This window comes from Leptinotarsa decemlineata, unplaced genomic scaffold (assembly GCF_025532065.1).
Source record: "Leptinotarsa decemlineata unplaced genomic scaffold, Ldec_3_MD MMD2_tig00026299_RagTag_RagTag, whole genome shotgun sequence".
NCBI lineage: Eukaryota > Metazoa > Arthropoda > Insecta > Coleoptera > Chrysomelidae > Leptinotarsa > Leptinotarsa decemlineata.
Window position 1 is genome coordinate 9,779,687 of NW_027412676.1, and position 19,062 is coordinate 9,798,748.

The 19,062-nt window shown below is 34.6% G+C and overlaps 1 protein-coding gene across 1 annotated transcript in view; it reads right to left on the minus strand.

Moving 5' to 3' along the window:
• Positions 1–8,378, minus strand: part of Cpap1-g (cuticular protein analogous to peritrophins 1-G) — a 70,987-nt gene extending 62,609 nt beyond the window's left edge. Inside the window, exon 1 of the mRNA XM_074180567.1 lies at positions 8,314–8,378. Coding sequence (XP_074036668.1) covers positions 8,314–8,363 — 50 coding nt within the window. The 5' untranslated portion in view covers positions 8,364–8,378. The remainder of the gene's footprint in view (positions 1–8,313) is intronic.
• Positions 8,379–19,062: the final 10,684 nt, after the last annotated feature.

The following is a 19,062-nucleotide window of genomic DNA, read 5'->3' on the forward strand; positions in this document are numbered from 1 at the left end:
AATCAGGTGACCTGGCAGGCCATTCGATGGGGCCTCTCCTTCCAATCCACCGTCCAGGAAACAGGTCATCTAAAAACTCTCTTACCGGACCAACATAGTGAGGAGGTGCTCCATCTTGCTGGACATGAAGCCGATTATCATTATGATTTTGGTCACTTTCAATTATTTCTGTTATGAGAGAATCAATTGTATCTTTAAGCATGTTCAGGTAGACCTCACCAGTTAAATTCCCAGGAATAAAAAGTGGCCCTACGATATGACTACCTAATATGCCACACCAGACATTGATTTTTTGAGGTTAATGGGTATGGACCTCTCAGAATAAGTGTGGGTTACTGTCATCACAGTAACGGCAATTATGCCTATTCACAGCTCCATTAATAAAAATGTACTCTCATCGGAAAAGCACGTGTTGAGTGATAGGTGCGGATCATCAATTAGTAGCTGGCTCAGTTGTTCACCAAATTGCAGCTTTCTATCAGGATCATCTTCATTGAGTTCCTGTACTAATTTACGGATGATTATAGGCTTTCAATATCCGTATTATGGACGAACGGCAGACACCTGAGGCTGCAGCAAGCTGACGGGTACTTTGAGTATGATCCAATTCAACATGTCCCAAAACAGTGACTTCCACTGCTTCATTTCTGATCGGTTTCCGTGGCTGATGTTTCACATTATAGACAGATCCGGTATCCACAAACTTTTGGACTAACTTGGCAACGTACGTCATTCACATTTTTCCAGGGATGACTGTTATTAAAGAGGCGAGCAGTAAGTCTATCACAACTATTATGTTGATAATAAAGTTTAACAATTTCAACTCGTTCAGGAATGGAATAAACCATTTTTACAGTAAAGTTGAAATAATTTCAAAAGCAACCGAACTGAATCAATGAACGTTTGCCTAAATTATTTTTGTACACTTATCTGCTGTTGTTATTTGAACCAAAAAACGCACGAGAGAAATTGAGGAATGTAGTAGTGATAAAAATGCCGTTTTTTCCGCATTTTCATTAACACCAAAAATATCGGGTAAATGTTCTTGCTTTTTTATAACTATTCAAGTAAATACAACAAATTAGGTATCATTAGAAAGAAAATTTTGTGCCCTTTCAAATGATATATCACTCGACCCCACTTTCCATTTAAAATTTTAGGGTTGTTACTCACCTTCGCTAAGGGGTTGAAGGCACAGGTAGGAAAATACATCTAAAATGTGTCCCCCGTAAAAGCAAAATTGACCTGTCCGAGCATTTTTGTGTTGAGTTACAAAAAAAGGAGAAAAGCAAGGTGCATACTTTTCGTTGAACAAATATTTGTAGCAAGTCAAAACAAAAATTTATAAATATATCCCCATATATACAAATAATATACAAATATCACAATGCTTGTATAATAGAACAATATACACAATAACAAATAAGTTGAAAAAAAGTATATGTAGAAACTGAGTTGTTTTATATGACATGGTAATTTTTTATAAAATTTCAAATTCAATGAATTTTTCTGTGAGGTGCTTAGTCTAAATCTCTCAGTTCATATCAGATTTCGTGATCTCGTTGGGTATTCATGTTGTTGCGATTGTAAAATGTAGTTAGATCTATTCTTATGAATTTCAATCAATGTTTCATATATAAAGGCTGAAGGAAGCGTCATATTTTTAAGATGATTGAAAAGTGGGCGACAATGATCTCTAAAGTTGGCATTAGATATCTGACGTATAACTCATTTTTACAATCCAAAATTTTTTTTGGAATGACAAGAATCCCCCCACAACACATGCCGTATACCTTGTGACTATGGAAGAGTCCGAAGTAAGAAGATTTGACCGCTCTGATACCGGTGAATTCCATTACTCTACGAATCATAAATATTACACCTGACAATTTCCTGGCCAGTTTGTCAACATGACATGACCGGTTCAATATGTCGTCTATATGGATCCCAAGTAGCTTAACACATTTACGCGAAGTTGAATTTATATTTGTGGAAATTATAAGATTTTGATTTGACCCTTGTTGAGGGGAAGCCTATTTAAAACAAACCAGAAACATTACTGTGACACTTCACCAAAGTGGTATCGTTCGCAAATAGAAAACATTTTTTGGGGAGTATATGGAAATATAGGTCATTTATATATAGTATGAAGAAAATTGGCCTCAGTACAGAACCTTTGGCTACACCATGTTTGACAGTATTCACATTCGATTTAATCCCATGTAATGATACACACTGTGATTTATCGTGCCAATAGGATTCCAAAAATTTAAGGGACAGTTCAAGGATATCATAATAGGAAAGTTTCTGAAGCAGAATTTTGTGCGAAACACAATCAAATGCCTTCGATAAATCGCACAGCGTTATGAAAGAAGAAAGAAAAGAGAATTGAAACTTTCTATGTTTTTTACCACTTTTATTTGTAACTAACGTTGCTGCAGTTTCGTCCAAGGCATTTCCTCTTATTCCATAATTGAAAAGCTTTCGAAGTAAAATGGAATGATCAACACAGTCGAACGCTTTACTGAGGTCCAGGAAGACGCCACAGGCACAAGAGTTTTGTTCAATCAAATATTGAATTTCATCCAAAAACTTGCACAAGGCTGTTTACTTACTTACTTACTTTTCCCTTTAAGAAAACCATGTTGGAAATGATTGAACAAACCATGTGCCACAAAAAAAATCATAATTCTCATTGATATAATAACTTCAAATAGTTTGGAGACAGCTGTTAACAAACTTATTGGTCTGTAAATATTCGTGTCATTTTGTTCACCTTTTTTATATTTGGGGATAGTCCAGTTTCATTTGATCTGGATAGGTACCGAATACTAGACAATCGTTAAAAATGTGGCAGAGCACTGGTAATAAGGACGGAATACACTTTTTTATAATTTTTAATGGCACATCATCTATACCAATGCTCATTTTATTTTTGAGTTCATAGCTGGATTGGATTAGTTCTTCTTCACTCACTGGATAAAGAAATATCGAGTTGTGGTTTGTTTTGCTAGGTGCAGAGTTTACAAAATGGGCATTAAAATCATTCGCTAGATTCACTCTGCCCCATGAGTATTAGGTAAAACAGTGTTGCTATTTCCTGCCTTTTTGTTGAGGGTATTTATCACATTCCAGGTGGTTCTTGATTTGTTATCACTTTTTTCAATCATATTTTTGTAATAGTTACTTTTTGATTGATTCAAAAGTAGTCTGTATGATTCCCTGTATTCATTGTATATATTTTTGAATTGTTCATTACCAAGAGTCATTACTTGCAACGTGCTTACTTTTTCTTTCATTTTTTTGATTTCTTCATTCAACGTCCACTTTTTGTTTTTCATTGGATTATTTTAAATTTTTTTGGTTGGAAAGAAAGTTGAAAAGCTCACAAAATTTACTAGAAAATATATTCCATTTCGAATTAGTAACAGCTTCACTGAAAACCTGATACCAAGTGAGTCGTCCTATTTCGGATATGAAATTGTCAATAGTACTTTCTGAAAATATTTTGTTATAAATAAAATTGGAATTTTTGGTACATACAGACTATTCAGTGGTTATAAGTTGGGCTCGATGGTCTGAGAGGCATGAGTCTATAACATTTGAGGTATAATTTAGTTCCTTTCTGATAATAATATTATCAATACATGTTCCAGATCTGTTGGTTACACGAGTATATTCATTAATAGTTAGGACAGCGTCAAAACAGTTTAAGATATCTAAGAATTGAGATTTATCTTTTGATTCTACCATAAAATTCAAATTTAAAGTCCCCAGCAATTCATGATGTACTGTTTGGAACCTTTGGTGTAGTAATGAATATTACTGGAGTTTTTTCCCAACACCAAATCGTTATTTTTAACACCTCGACACGTGTTTCGATCACCAAGTGATCATTTCCAAAGAGGAAAATTAAAACTAGAAACTAATGCGAGCTAACCCTATTTATGCTATAAAGGTAAACCATCCAGGCGTATCAACCATACAGGTATACCAACCTAAATTAATTTTACAATTTTGCCTTATCTATTATTTTACAATATATGTTTATATGAAACAATTTTCAGCTATATAAAAATTAATTTCACAATATTGCCTACCCAAAATTATTTTTGCAATGTTTCCTTATGTAGTAATCAGTAAACCCAACCACATTATTTTATTTTATTTTATTTTTTTTTTAAAGCTATATAGTATGCTCTATGGTATAGGTCCAACATCGTTATTCATAATATTATTGTGTTTACTTATTTCTATATAGCTTGTTGAAATAAAATAAAATAATGTTGTTGGGTTTACTGATTACTACATAAGGACACATTGCAAAAATAAATTTGGATAGGCATATTGTGAAGTTAATTTTTATATAGCTGAAAATTGTTTTATATAAACATATATTGTAAAATAATAGATAAGGCAAAATTGTAAAATTAATTCAGGTTGGTATACCTGTATGGTTGATACGCCTGGATGATTAACCTGTATGGGTTACCTTTATAGCATAAATAGGGTTAGCTCGCATTAGTTTCTAGTTTTAATGTTCCTTTTTGAAGGTGATCACTTGGTGATCGAAACACGTGTCGAGGTGTTAAAAATAACGATTTGGTGTTGGGAAAAAACTCCAGTAATATTCCCCAGCTATAATGAACAAGCCATTACTTCTTAGGAGTAAGGAAAGTAAAGAGAACATTTTCTCAAAAAAACAATGAAAAATCACCATTTGGGGGGCAATATATACATACTATAATGTATATAGAATTGTCCAGATGAAAGTCAGCACCAGCACACTCAAAATTGTTTGTGATTAATAAGTCACAAATATCTTTTCTGGAATGACCTTCAATAAAATCCTTGCAGTAAATAGCAGCACCACCATGTCTACCTTCTTCACGACAAAAACTAGATATTATTTTATAACTATTTACATCAATAACGTTCAGTTCATCTTCACAGCACCAATGTTCAGTGAGGCATAAGAAATGTATATCATAATCCATTAAAAATATTTCTAGTTCATTTGTACTGGTTCTCAGGCAGTGAATGTTTTGATGCAGAAGACTTTTGTTTGATGAAAGAGTCAAGGAATTTTCAGCTAGAGTAGAATTTGAGATAGTCTGGGGCATAAAAAATGTTGTGCATTGGTTTCATAGAGGGTTTCCTCTAGCTGAGAGAGCCGTGGGTACAAGATAGTATCCAGTGGCGCATTTTCATAGTCTGGGGCATAAAAAATGTTGTGCATTGGTTTCATAGAGGGTTTCCTCTAGCTGAGAGAGCCGTGGATACAAGATAGTATCCAGTGGCGCATTTTCATAGTCTGGGGCATAAAAAATGTTGTGCATTGGTTTCATAGAGGGTTTCCTCTAGCTGAGAGAGCTGTGGATACAAGATAGTATCCAGTGGCGCATTTTCATCATTTCCTCCTATTATATATCCCTTTTCTCTGTGTTCGGATATGTGGAGAACCTCTAAATTTATCTTCTCACTATTGGTTGTTTTTTCCACCTTTTTTACAGTAGGTTTCATGTCAAGCCTAGTTTCAATAAAAGTCACTATCGCGCTGCTCAAAGAGTATGTACGAGTTTTCTTCAGGTCATAGCCATTACTAAAATAGTTCGATTTCCTAAGGTGATTTTTACACTCAAAAACATGTGTTGTTGGCAACTACAAATTATGAATTGCCTTTGATAAAGATAAATTATTTTCATAAATCTTATTGTTTTACCCTCATTGAAACAATAAGGTTCAGTCATGACAATGGTTTTCGTATGTGTCAAAGTATAAAAACATTTAATTTTTTCACATCAGTGTTCTTGGGCCATAATAGTAGAATATCTGACTCCGTCAGCTTGTATGCATTTTCCTGTGCAGCTTTTAGCAATTCGTCGGTGCAAGCATTTGTTTTTATCAAAGCCTGGATTGTATAGTTTTGATGGGTTTGATTATCAAGATTCCTGACCAAATATTTACCATGGTAATTAAAAATGATAATTATTCTCTGTTTGTTTTTGTATCGTCCAGATTCATTGGACTTTTTACTAGTGTCTGCTTTGAAAGTGTGAAAAATTGAGTCAGGTGGGTGCAGCATGACCTGTGTTCCTTGATCACATGTATTAATTTCCTGTTTATCGACGCCACTGGTTGGTTCATCTGTTTGTGGATTCATGAATATATATGACACTAGTTTGAGTGCTTACAGAGTTTCGTGGTTCTTTTACAATAATCTGTTTTTGCAATTCCTTTATCTTATCTTCCATTTCTTTCACCGTATTTTTTTGAGTTTCTAACAGGATATTCAAATCAGTTTTCATGTCCATAGCTTGTTGATGATGATCCTTTTTTTTTATCAGCTTATTAATATATTTTTTATTCATCTCACCTTCCTCAACTAGTTCATTTATTGTTTTTTCCAGCAACTATTATCTTTACAGCATATTATTTTGTTTCCATTCACAAAAACTACTTTTTTCTTGAAATTTGTCAACAAACAACTCTTATGGAAAACACTTGAACACTTTGTGCACACATATTGCATTGAAGGTTTATTTTTACAACATTTATAATTGAAAGTCAGAGAGCACTGAGATTGTGTTGTTCCTGCCATGACAATATCCCACTGTTGAGCTCAAAATAGTCGAAATAATTTAATTTCTTGAGAGACTGAATACTTTCCGTTACTTCCTTGGGGGTGGTACTGGTAGTGAACAATACGAAGGAGTTAACTGGCGTTTTAAGATTATTCGAGAAATCAGTCGTTTCAAAATTTACTTTAGGAAGAGATGAAATGAGACAATTCACAATATCGACGAAATAATCATTAAAGTCATTCTCCGAATGCGGTGTATCAACCTTCCTCGAAGGATTCCTGCTACATTCATAATTGTTAATCTTCCAAGTATCTCTACTGATATTTGGGGAACATGCCAAAAAACTTTCATACGATTCTCGTTTTGTCAGTTGAATATACTTTTTGTAATTTTTGTGTACAGTTTGGTAGATTATTGTTGTCACTGAGCCTTTTCTAGCGTTTTGGACATATTTGTGCCACAGAAGTGCAAGTAGGTAACCAGCTCGCATTTCCCGATGTGTTGATCATGAAAAAGCTGGACGGTACACTAGGCCACACGGTATATCTATATCGTAAAGCAACGCACAGTAATAAATACCTGAACACTAACCAAAACAAATCCACTCCGAAGAAAGCGGCTTCCAGTGGAAAACCCAAATTACACCGATCATACTACCATATATTGGAAGAACCACAGACAAAATCAGCCGAATTCTCTGCCAAAACAACATAGGCAACATCATTTATACCAGAACGTACAATAAGGTCCATATCAGAAAGTCGGTACCAGAACGTATAATAACCTCCGTAATCCAAAGAATCAGATACCACTGGAGTCACAAGGAGTTCACGAAATACTATGTCGAGACTGTGACAAGACTCTCATCGGACAGACCAACAGGCGAATCTACATACGCAAAGATGAACACAAATTATCAGTGAAGGGAAAAATCACCACGTCTTCTCTCTACCAACACATATTTGCGACAATATACAAATCAATTTCGAGGGGTGATGCGCAAAAATTGCCAGCAACATGGAGATCCGTTTTATCAAATCAAAAAAACTGCATAACTTAGCACATACCATAAAGACTAAGGCAGGCGAAACGGCGCAGGTAATCGGGCCAAACTAGCATCCACCCCTAAAAATTAATACACAGAGTTCGAATGAATCAGTCTCGTTCTATAAACTCCAGACATTACTTGATGATGGCAAATGAAACTTTGCCGAAACGTTTCGAAAATAATCCTCAGAGAGAATATGTGATGTGATTGTGATTAATTTTGTTTGTTTGGGATACTCAGACTGAAATGTCTGAAATGACCTGCCCGGTACTGACGAGGAGTTAGTACTCCGAAAACAATTCAAGAGCAACCGGTAGACAGCTGTTTCAGCCTGTTGGGCATCCTTAGCACCGGGAAGGCGGTCCTCGATTGAAGACAAAATGTGAAGAACTAAGAAGACATTTCGATTATTCGTCGCAAGTAACTTCCCATATATGAAAAGTATCCCAAGTTTCTAAAAAGCTGTCCATGTTTTTTGGGAATACGCTTTTTGGCTTTCTTTTTTTCCATCGTTATGAAGGAAAAAATGGTAGCTTCGAAAGAAAAAAAGAAATCACTTTGATTTCCATCCGGAACTACTACTCCAAGCCTCTGTAATATAATTCAAACAGATACTTATAGAAACACACACACACACGTATGAAGAGTAAGTAATACGAGTAATATGAAAATTTCACTTACATGGACATCAATCCAGTTCTTGATGAACTTGAAGTTTCGGGCAAATACATTTGTTATCGTCCCATCATCAGCACCATTATGAATGAATTTACAAGACAAGACGAAACACTCATTTCTTTCACAAAATCACGATTTTATATCACTCGAAGAGATAATTATGCTCTGGTCATGATGACAGATCGCTGAAATATTCTGGAGGTTAGTTATATTGACGGAGAAGTAGAAACATAGAAAGGTTTCTTTTCCCAAAAACCAATCTCTACTGAAATCTGTCTATGTTATTCTCTCAGAGTAAATGTCATGTGACATTAATATCTGTTATTAGCATGTTTTGTTATGCCACATTTAACTTTGTTGCTTGAGTTTTCTTACATTAAATTTTACTTGGTTACAGTCTCAGTCACCCCAGGTTGCAATTTTTTTGTCGGATCTTCATTGATATAAACACCTTCCTTTTTTCTAGCGAAAATCTGCACTAACAATTGATGTACTAGTCCATATTTAAAAAAAAATCCGTAACTAGCATTGTCATCAACAATAAACTCATATCGTATCCTTCATTTCGATAAATGATTCAGCAAAAATAAAAATGGATATTGAATTTCACTCACCTTCAAGTCGAGTTGTTGTAATTGTTCTGAATTTTCATTGACAGCATATTCTGGATGTTTTAGATGATGCAAATAACATATCTTCACTGAAATAGTGTGGTTACTATTGTTTAACCATATGTACCCTTCAAATTTAAACAATAGCCATGAAATAACTTAGTCATCAAATTTATTCGGGTGAATGAAAAAGTTTGAAATAAATTGTTCAGAATTACATTTTTCTCTATATCTTCGAAGTAAGTACGTATGTTACAATTTATTTTATTAACTGTGATCTCTATAGTTACATGCGGTATTTATTGCAACAAAACATGAATTTACCTATTTCTTTAAAGAAGAAAATAAGTACAACTTTCACGAGTTCTGATATACTGAAATCCTTCAACATGCTGCTTAGTCCAAGGATTATTTCCTTGCTGTATATTTCAACACAAAGAAATACAAAATTTCAAGTTAAGACTTATTTCTTAAAATTCTCTAGAGGCAATTATTCACACTGGTGATCAGAGCAGCATGGTACCACTTTATAAACTTGCCAAAATATAGAATGGGCACAAAGAATTATCTCTATTTCAAGGTAATGGTCAGACCCTTTTGAAGTTGGAGCCAGAAAGGGGAAGTGCGGGGGTGATGAAAGGAAAAGGTTAACCCTCGTTCAGTGCAGGCCTGTAAATGGCAGGTTTTCGTGCAATAAACGTTGTGAAGCAGATCATTGGCGTCGGGAGATCTACAAGAGGATGATGGATCCAAAACACTTCTGATCAAAACTTCAAAAATTTCGTATCAACTTTGTTGGAAATCAGCTATTCACTTTCTACACTACTGTTAACAGTACCTCAATTTTAATAGAATGAAGCCGCAATTTCAGTGTGTATTAATATCACTATTACTAATTAAAAAAAAAAATACTTCTAATCAGCTGCCTCTCTGTTAACAACCCTCAGACGTCTATAAATATGTTGATTTCAGATATTGTTGTCGAAGGGGTTGTACTCCGTACATCATTTACATTCAATGTTTCAACAATCCAGTTCTGATGCATTGTTTTGCATTTGTTTTTCACAATTTGTATCCAAATTTTCCTATTTTTTGATACTATCCTAATTCTCATTTCTTGTAGTTACTGTGCTATGACTCAAATATACCCATAACACCTTCCAGAAAAAACTACTCATATACCTACCATTGGAACAATCAGCTAATAAAGTTTGAATGAACTTTGGTAGCTCAACTGTTTTCAGTCGTCGAATATTGAGACCTGATAACTTTTGAATATTTGATTTTAGTTCGGGATATGTGAAAAATTTACTGTTTATTTTTCAGAGATACCTTCATATCCGAAAAAGTTTATGTAATATCTTATACTAACCCTTTGCCATTTGTTTGTTTGTGCTTATTAGCTGGAGATGATTGTTAGAGGATGGTACAAAACATATTGTTTCCTTCGAAAAGACCCAGTAGTAAATTTTAGTTCAAAAATACCTCATTCAATGGATTTGATCAAACACTGAAGAAGAGAATATTATTGGAGTTTTTTTCCAACACCAAAACATTATTTTTAACACCTTGACATGTGTTTCGATCACCAAATGATCATCTTTTAGATGAATACTAAACAGTTTAATCTTCTTCTTGAAGATGATCACTTGATGATTGAAACACGTGTCGAAGTATTTAAAATAACGGTTCCTTTCGAAGATGATCACTTGGTGATTGAAACACGTGTCGAGGTGTAACGGTTTGGTGTTGGAACTAAACTCCAGTAATATTCATTACTACACCAAAGGTTCCAAACAGTGCATCACAAGTACTGAAGAAGAGTATAGTTTTCTTCGGGTAACTTTTGGGATATCACTCACACATTTATATTGGATTTCACCTGTCCCAGAGTATAATTAAATCCATTACCCATTACCCGGTATCCGACACTGACAAAACTTCAGTGTCGGATAGATCAGTAGTATATAAGCTGACTTATGGCTCTTGTCCAAAACTATATATTGGCCAAACGGGAAGAACATTTTCCAAAAGAATTAAAGACCATAGAAATAGTTTTGTAAATAGAAAGACCAATTCCACATTTTCAAACCACCTTTCAGCTGAAGGACATGAGTACAATCATGAATACGGTGTGTTACATTTGGAAGAGAAGAGTTTGAAACTCAATATTCTAGAATGTTTAGGAATCAATAGATTCAGGAATTCGGGTAATTTATTGAATGATCAATAAGAATTGAATAACTCTCCGTTACTGAATATTTTTTCAAATGTGTGAAATGGGACATAAGCAGGTAATTTAATTCATTACAAACTTAGGTAAAAAATCAGGTACTTGAAATTTAGGTACTTCGAGTTGTAGAATAAGGTATACTTATAGCATCGAATGTGTAGAATTAGTAAGACACGCCAGTGGAAGCCATTGTATGGCGAAACACGTGTTGCGTTTTTGTAAAACTGTCTAGTGAATATCTCACAATAAAGAGTTTTTAGAATACATTCATCTCGGTTTGTAAAGCGTCATCGTGCCTCAACCACCATACTTCCCTCGCCAACCAACTAACATCTTTTCAAACACTTCGACAATTATCTCACCGATAAAAACCTTCACCAATCAGGACCAGGCAAAAGTGGCATTCATCGACTTCATCGAATCCTGAGCACTCAATTTTTATTCTGGTTCAAATAATCGACTTGTGTTACGTTGGCAAACGTGCACTGATTCAAATGGCGCTCATTTCGATTAAATTTAATGAGTATTTACTGAGATATTACAGTTTAAAGTAAACTCATAAAAACGGACAAAACTTTTGAAACAACCTAATACTATCCATAGTCAATTTTTGTAGAGAATGAATATCTGTTAATACTTGTTTTGCCAAAAAAGTTATTAAACAAATTGATAGAATCATAATAAGTTGGAATGGATAAAACAGAAAAACTGACAAAAAAACTAATTTTTCAGTTTCAAAAGAATTGAGACAAAGCTTCAAGGACAACTTTTTCACTTTTGGTGGGGCACGAAAAATTTCAACGAAACTAGAAAATTATCTGCAAAAATTATCTGTTATGAGAATTCTATAGTAAACAACCTGATAGTTTGAATATTTTTTGGGAGAGATTTGTGAGTGACAAAAAAAAATAAAAGTGATTTCATTTTATTTCTATTGAGGCATTATTGAACCATTACCAGGTTTAACTGTGATACTGGATCACCTCAAAAACTGTTCTTCAGTAGATTTGATACGAAAGGTAGACGTAGTAATCAAAGATGTTTCTTTTCAGTGAAAAGTAGAAACCTAATACTGAGGCACAGTATTTATACAAAATACTGTGACTGAGGTACTCTCTCTAAAAATTTGATTATTTGAATATATTAAGATGTTGTACCTTTCAAGAAGATGACATGGTAATTCAATCCACGTTTTAATTGGAATATGCAAAAGCTCAATAAAACTGGTCAATAAACATATGTGAGAAATATTCAGAACAAAATATCCCTAAGAATATGTTCTTTGAATGTTTTCTAGTAGCTGAAAATATGAACTCCAGACCTTTCTCATGTACCTCCTAATCCTAATAGCTTAGAGGTGATTACTCCAAATCAGTTTTTAATTGAAACGTAGTTTTTGGTGCCAGCCAATATGTTTTTGAAAAATTGGGAGCCAGCCCAGAAAATAACTAGCAAAGGTAGGAGCATGAAAACGAGTAATTATAATTGTTTCAACCGGAAACAATCACTTCAGGGGAGAATGCTGAATATTACATTTTTTTTTGTTTTTATATTTTCACCCTGTATAGTTTAATAATATGATATGCTACGAACTTCATAAAATATATTGACTTTCACTAGACAAAAAAACGTTTTTTCAATTTTGGTTCTTAAGATCGTTATTATTATAGAACCAATGACTTTCCGCTGGGCATTTAGATTGACAAATAAAAAGAGTAACTTCTTCAGATACATGTATATGGAAATTGTTAGGTAACCTTTGAGTATCCAAATTATCAATTCGTTATTATGAAATGTAGGCTCATAAGAAAGTGAGATCGTTTAGAATATTTTAGGTGTGGCTATATCCGCAATTTAGTGTTTGATTTCTCATGTGCACTATATGGGCCAGACATCGGGATGCAACAAAAGCTTTATCACAATCAAAGGTGAAGATATATCGTAGTTGACGTGGAAATGTTACAAACAATTATGTCTACAATCATAGTTATAACACACATAAACTTGTCGCTAATACTATAGCATTGGGAAGTCAATTCAAGGAATACATTTTGAAGACCAGTTATCATCTGATAAAGTTGAGCTCAAAATACACGTTACACTCCTGTGACTTATACCCGTATAAATTTCCAAAAGCCGGCGCCTCTGATGATGACGGTCAAATAATTTATGGCCCTCTGGGCAATACGGGCTTGTCCTAGGTTGTTTGGTACACTCATGGAAGTTTGGTTCCTACTTCCATGGGTATCAGAAATCGTTCTGGAACTATCGCCAAATTTAGAATTGAACATTAGTTAAGTTTTCTTTCTCTAACAAATTCATTGAAGGTATCCACTCAATCATTCCTTCTTTCGTTTCAAAGTAGTTTTAACTATCAATCGGTCATTTTCCTTCGAGAAAACAGAAGTTTTCAACAGACTTTTGTCACAATGTCACTCTGAAAAAATCATATAAGCTTATCTGATTTCAATTTTGTTTTCGCTGATTTCTATTGTCAACTCTGTAAAAATAATCAACATTTCTGTTGTGCTTTCAACAAACACTTCTAGTTTATCATCTCCAGACATAGTTAGTTGTATGAGAGAACATGAATAACATATTTTTGAAAATATTTTTGATCACAGTCTGCATTGATTCAAGTTATTGTAATAGTATATCAAACAAATAATTAATCAATAATGGATTCTCAAAGGTATACTGAAAAGTCATAATTTTTTACTTTTTCAAATAAAATATAATAATGATATAAATATTAATTGAGAGAGACATATTTTAGGAGGGTTAAGTTTTTGGTGCAGAATGATTTTGGTTTTTACGTCTCCATCTTTACAAAGAAAAATTTTAAAAAACTTTCGAAGGGAAGAAGAAATCAATTGATTTCAAAATAAACTCTCAACAAAGATGTGTAGATCATTCAATGGTTATGGTTGGTTATGAAATTGATTCAGATATCATTCATAGGATTGCTACACAATATCGTATATGAGAGAGGTAAGGTAAAACACAAGCACTACAGGAAAATCCTCGGAGCGACGCCTGTGCGAAAGTAGCGATTCACATTGGATTTGAATCGCTGGAGATTGAATCCATTTGGAAAAACGTTTTCAGGAAGTTCCTTTTACATAAATGCAGTTCTCCAGATGACAGAGTTCTTGAATAGTGAAATTCGATGAGCAGCCACAGTCCGTCACCTATTTCTGATATGTACCGCTCTTGGTGGAATCAAATGTGCCAAGTCACTTGAACACTTCCCGTATCTATAGAAGACAGACAAATCTCCAACCTTTCTTCGATATTCCAGACTAATAAGCTTGCACAAGATCTTCGCGTCTCCAATCAGGCGGATGGCTCTTTTCTGGATGGAATCCAGCAACTTCAGTGTATGTTTTGGGGTAGAGCTTCAAACATGCCGCTTCCTTCAGTTTTTATATATGAAACACTTATTGAAATTTACAATTTCAACAACATGAATATCCAACAAGATCAGGAAATCTGAGAGATTCAGACTAAACACCTCACAGAAAAAATCATTGAATTTGAAATTCTATAATAAATTACCATGTCACATAAAACAACTCAGTTTCTACTGTTGCAAGCAAAAACTCAAGTCACTTTTTTTAATTACTGTTTTTATTCCACAGATGAATATATGTTATACAACATCGATAATTCATGTGATTTCGACTCAGGCAATAACCATGGGAAGAACGACATCTTCCCCGGCTATGAAAGTGAGAATATCTGGAAGAGAGATCGACTGGCAAGCGCGGGTAAAGTACCTCGGTCTTCTAATAGATCGTAGGCTCACCTGGAACCCACACCTTATAAGCGTGAACGCAAAGATCCAGGGTCGGGTGGCAAGCCTGTACCCTTTGAAAATCCAAGTTAAGCCAAGTTAAAAACAAAATCACGATTTATAATACAATGTTCAAGCCTGTCATCATGTACGCTTCAGGCGTCTGGGGACAAGCGGCTCAGTCCAACATCTTCATCTTGGAGACTTTACAAAATAAAATTCTACGGATGATTGTGAATGCTCCGTGGTTCGTGCGGAATGAAGCCATCCGCAGAGATTCAAAGCTGCCTTCCATTCAGCAGTCCATCCAGTCGAGGAATCGGCGAGTCTTAGATTACGCGGAAACTCACGACAATCTGTTAGTCAAGGAAGCTATAGATTATGCTGTAGACGACCCCTCTCGATATAGAAGGCCCCGACACTCTGTCAAATGAGGCCCCTATGTCCTGCGTTAACCGATGAATAATATCTTCATCCACCTCACCAGGTAGGGGTACACCGCGAAAGGCGGTATTGATGTCTGTGGACATCCATGCCACCATCACAGATCAGTTATGACCCATTCGTCCCTCTAACGAACACCAATCCATAGGGTAAGGGAGCAAGGCTCCAGCCTGAGAGAGATCAAGATGACTACCGCCATGTGATTTCGAGTGAGTAACGTTTGTTCTCATTTTTGACATTGGTCGTTTGATGTTTGATTGTTTAATAGTATTTATTATTGTGTACATATATCTGTCAATTTATTCAAAAATGTCTATGTTAACGACTTCTTTCATTTCAAAAATATTATAGTTCGAAAGTACTACTATTTAAAAAAGTTAGTTGACATCTTTCAAAAAACAGATTTTAAATATTCAAATCAGTAAAACAACGATAAAAATAAAATAAATACAACAATAAAAATTAATTGGCGCTCCGGGGCGACTTCATTGATTCCAGTGGCGCATTTGCTTTTTCAGCTGCAGGAAAACCCGGAAAAACCTGCAGCACCACATCATCTGAAGATCTTGATCTAACAATGTCCTCTCTCTCATAAAACAAAATGTAGGGTGTCTCCAGAGGCTCCAATAAATTCAATGTATCGCCAGAACACTTCATGACACGACTATCGTCAAACTTAAACCAGTCCGTTTTTTCTTTGACCAAGGCGTAATAATGACCAAATTCAACGCCAGAACCACAGTGAACAATGACTGCATGAATATTATAACAGTGGTCTGCTAGGTTGAAATGTTCATCTATTTCGAACCTTCCAAAGAGTTTCTTGCTTCCGTTAGAGGTTGAGTCTTGTTTGAAAATCATCAGTGTTATTATTAGATTGACTGGTGCCTCAGCTATACTTGTTTCCTTATAACAGTCAGTTAGTTTGGCGCATGTTTGACAATATAGTCGATCATCACCTGTTAAAAATTCCATTTTCAGATGATTTAACAATAAGCTTTGCACGGACTGGTAATTAGTCGTATTAGGAAAAGCTAGATGAAGTTCCAGAAATTCACATAAGTTTTCAGTACTTCTTGAACATTTACCACAAAGTAAACAAGTGAGGATTTTTCCAGCAAAAGATTTACAAACACAAGACGAGATGGGTTGTACGGAATCATTCAGTCCAGAGCGGCTGGGAGTATTGATTTTGCTATTGTTTTGCTCACAAAGAGTATTCAACAAGAACCCCGAGAATTCGGAACATTGTGCTGTTATACAAACATTGTGGAGAGTTCTGTTTGGATACATAACGATATATCTACAACTTTTTTGTTTTGACAAGCTACAACTTTTTGTTCAAACGTTTCCAATAAATTACTATATTCTATTATGTTCTATTCTATTCTATTCTATTCTATTCTATTCTATTCTATTCTATTCTATTCTATTCTATTCTATTCTATTCTATTCTATTCTATTCTATTCTATTCTATTCTATTCTATTCTATTCTATTCTATTCTATTCTATTCTATTCTATTCTATTCTATTCTATTCTATTCTATTCTATTCTATTCTATTCTATTCTATTCTATTCTATTCTATTCTATTCTATTCTATTCTATTCTATTCTATTCTATTCTATTCTATTCTATTCTATTCTATTCTATTCTATTCTATTCTATTCTATTCTATTCTATTCTATTCTATTCTATTCTATTCTATTCTATTCTATTCTATTCTATTCTATTCTATTCTATTCTATTCTATTCTATTCTATTCTATTCTATTCTATTCTATTCTATTCTATTCTATTCTATTCTATTCTATTCCATTCTATTCTACTCTACTCTACTCTACTCTATTCTATTCTATTCTATTCCATCTCCAGTGATGATGGGATTTACTAAGGAGACGGATGAAACCAGAACCCAAAAACGAAGTAATCGTGATCTAACACCAGAGAGCGCTGCTTCTTTCAGCCATCGGTCTCATCAGTGGTGATATAGTGTATTTCCTTAAGCAGCGAAGTAATAAATCATTTGTTGTGTGATTGTTTCATATACGTACGTAAGTGCGTCGGTTGAAAAGTGAAAAAGGTAGTACCTATTTATTTCAAATATTCGATGTTTAACAAAAATATCGACCTCTCGTAATAATAATCAATACATTTGAATAGATAATTAATAAATTTTAAATTTCAGCTACGAAAAACAAAATAGAAAATTGGTCTTAATAAAAAATAATGAAATTGTTTGCTGAAATACACATTACCAAAGGCAGATAAAAGAATTTCGACGTGAGAATAGAAAGATTCATTATCTGTACGAAACTTGGGTCAACAAAGGATATACCGTTGGAAAGATAAGGCGAGACAAAAATATTACTAGCTCACGTCAAGCATTTTAGAAGGCTGGTCTTCAGGATTAAAGTCGCCTTTTCGAAAAGGAAAGTGACTGATCGTTACCGACATCGAAAGCATTTATGGTTTTGTTGAGTGCGGTTTATTCATTACCATGAAGACATGAATGGCGATGTGTTTGGAAAAAAATTGGAACAAATATTAGACTTCATTACACAAAATTCTGTGCTTGTGATGAATAATTTAAGTTTATCATTCCAGAAAAGTTGAAAGAATACCAACAAATGCATGAAGGAAATCATTAAGTGGCTTCGACAAAATATATACCATTTGATGAAAGTATGGTTTAAAAAAATATTATCCATGGTATATTCAAATTAAGCTCGTTTCACGTTAAAAGATGAATCACGGCATTAAAAAAATGTCAAATTACTCTTAAAGAGATCTTGTGTTTCATCTTTACCTCTATTTCAGATTTCATTTCAATTTATTGTCATCGGCATCGACTACAATGGTCATTAGCTTCGTGTCCTGGGTAGGCACAATGTTAATAACTTTCCGAGCCACCTACGGAGCAACATGACTATTCACAGTCCGTCAGCCATGTAACGTTGCAGAATCATCCCAGCTTTAACTAAATAAATTCTCTCGAGAAAAATTACTGGTCGAGGTTGGGATCGGGTGCACTACCCCTACGCCAGTTCATCGCTATTGTCATTGTTATTTTAATTTTTATCACCTTGGTATTTTCTGATAGCAATTTTCTTTGTATTCGATCTAATATTCACATCACTATATCGCTGTACTTGCGTCCATTTGAGACTGAATTCCCTACCCCCCGTATACGATATTCTGTCAAAAATAGTCGGGAGTGCGAAACAAGAAACGTGTCGCTCGAATGCTCAACAAGCTGCCCAAGTAATGCATGAGATAAGTGTTCAGTTGAGGAAATTGTTTAATAACATTCGACGAAGATTCATCGGATTTATCTGATGTGAACACACATTAATTTTTGTGATATACTGTTTGGAACCTTTGGTGTAGTAATGAATATTACTGGAGTTTAATCACAACACCTAACAGTAATTTTTAACACCTCGACACGTGCTTCCATCGTTGTGGAATTGGCCGCGGTGATAGTGCGCCCGACTCACGATCAGAAGACCGTTGGTTTGATTCCCGCCTCGACCAGATATTTTTTTCGAGAGAATTTATGTGGTTGAAGCTGGAGTGATTCTGCAACCGTGTTAGGAATCACACGTTAAAAGGTAAGACCTCGTCAGTCCTTAGCTCGCACAAGTTCCTCAACTTCTGAGAGTTGTC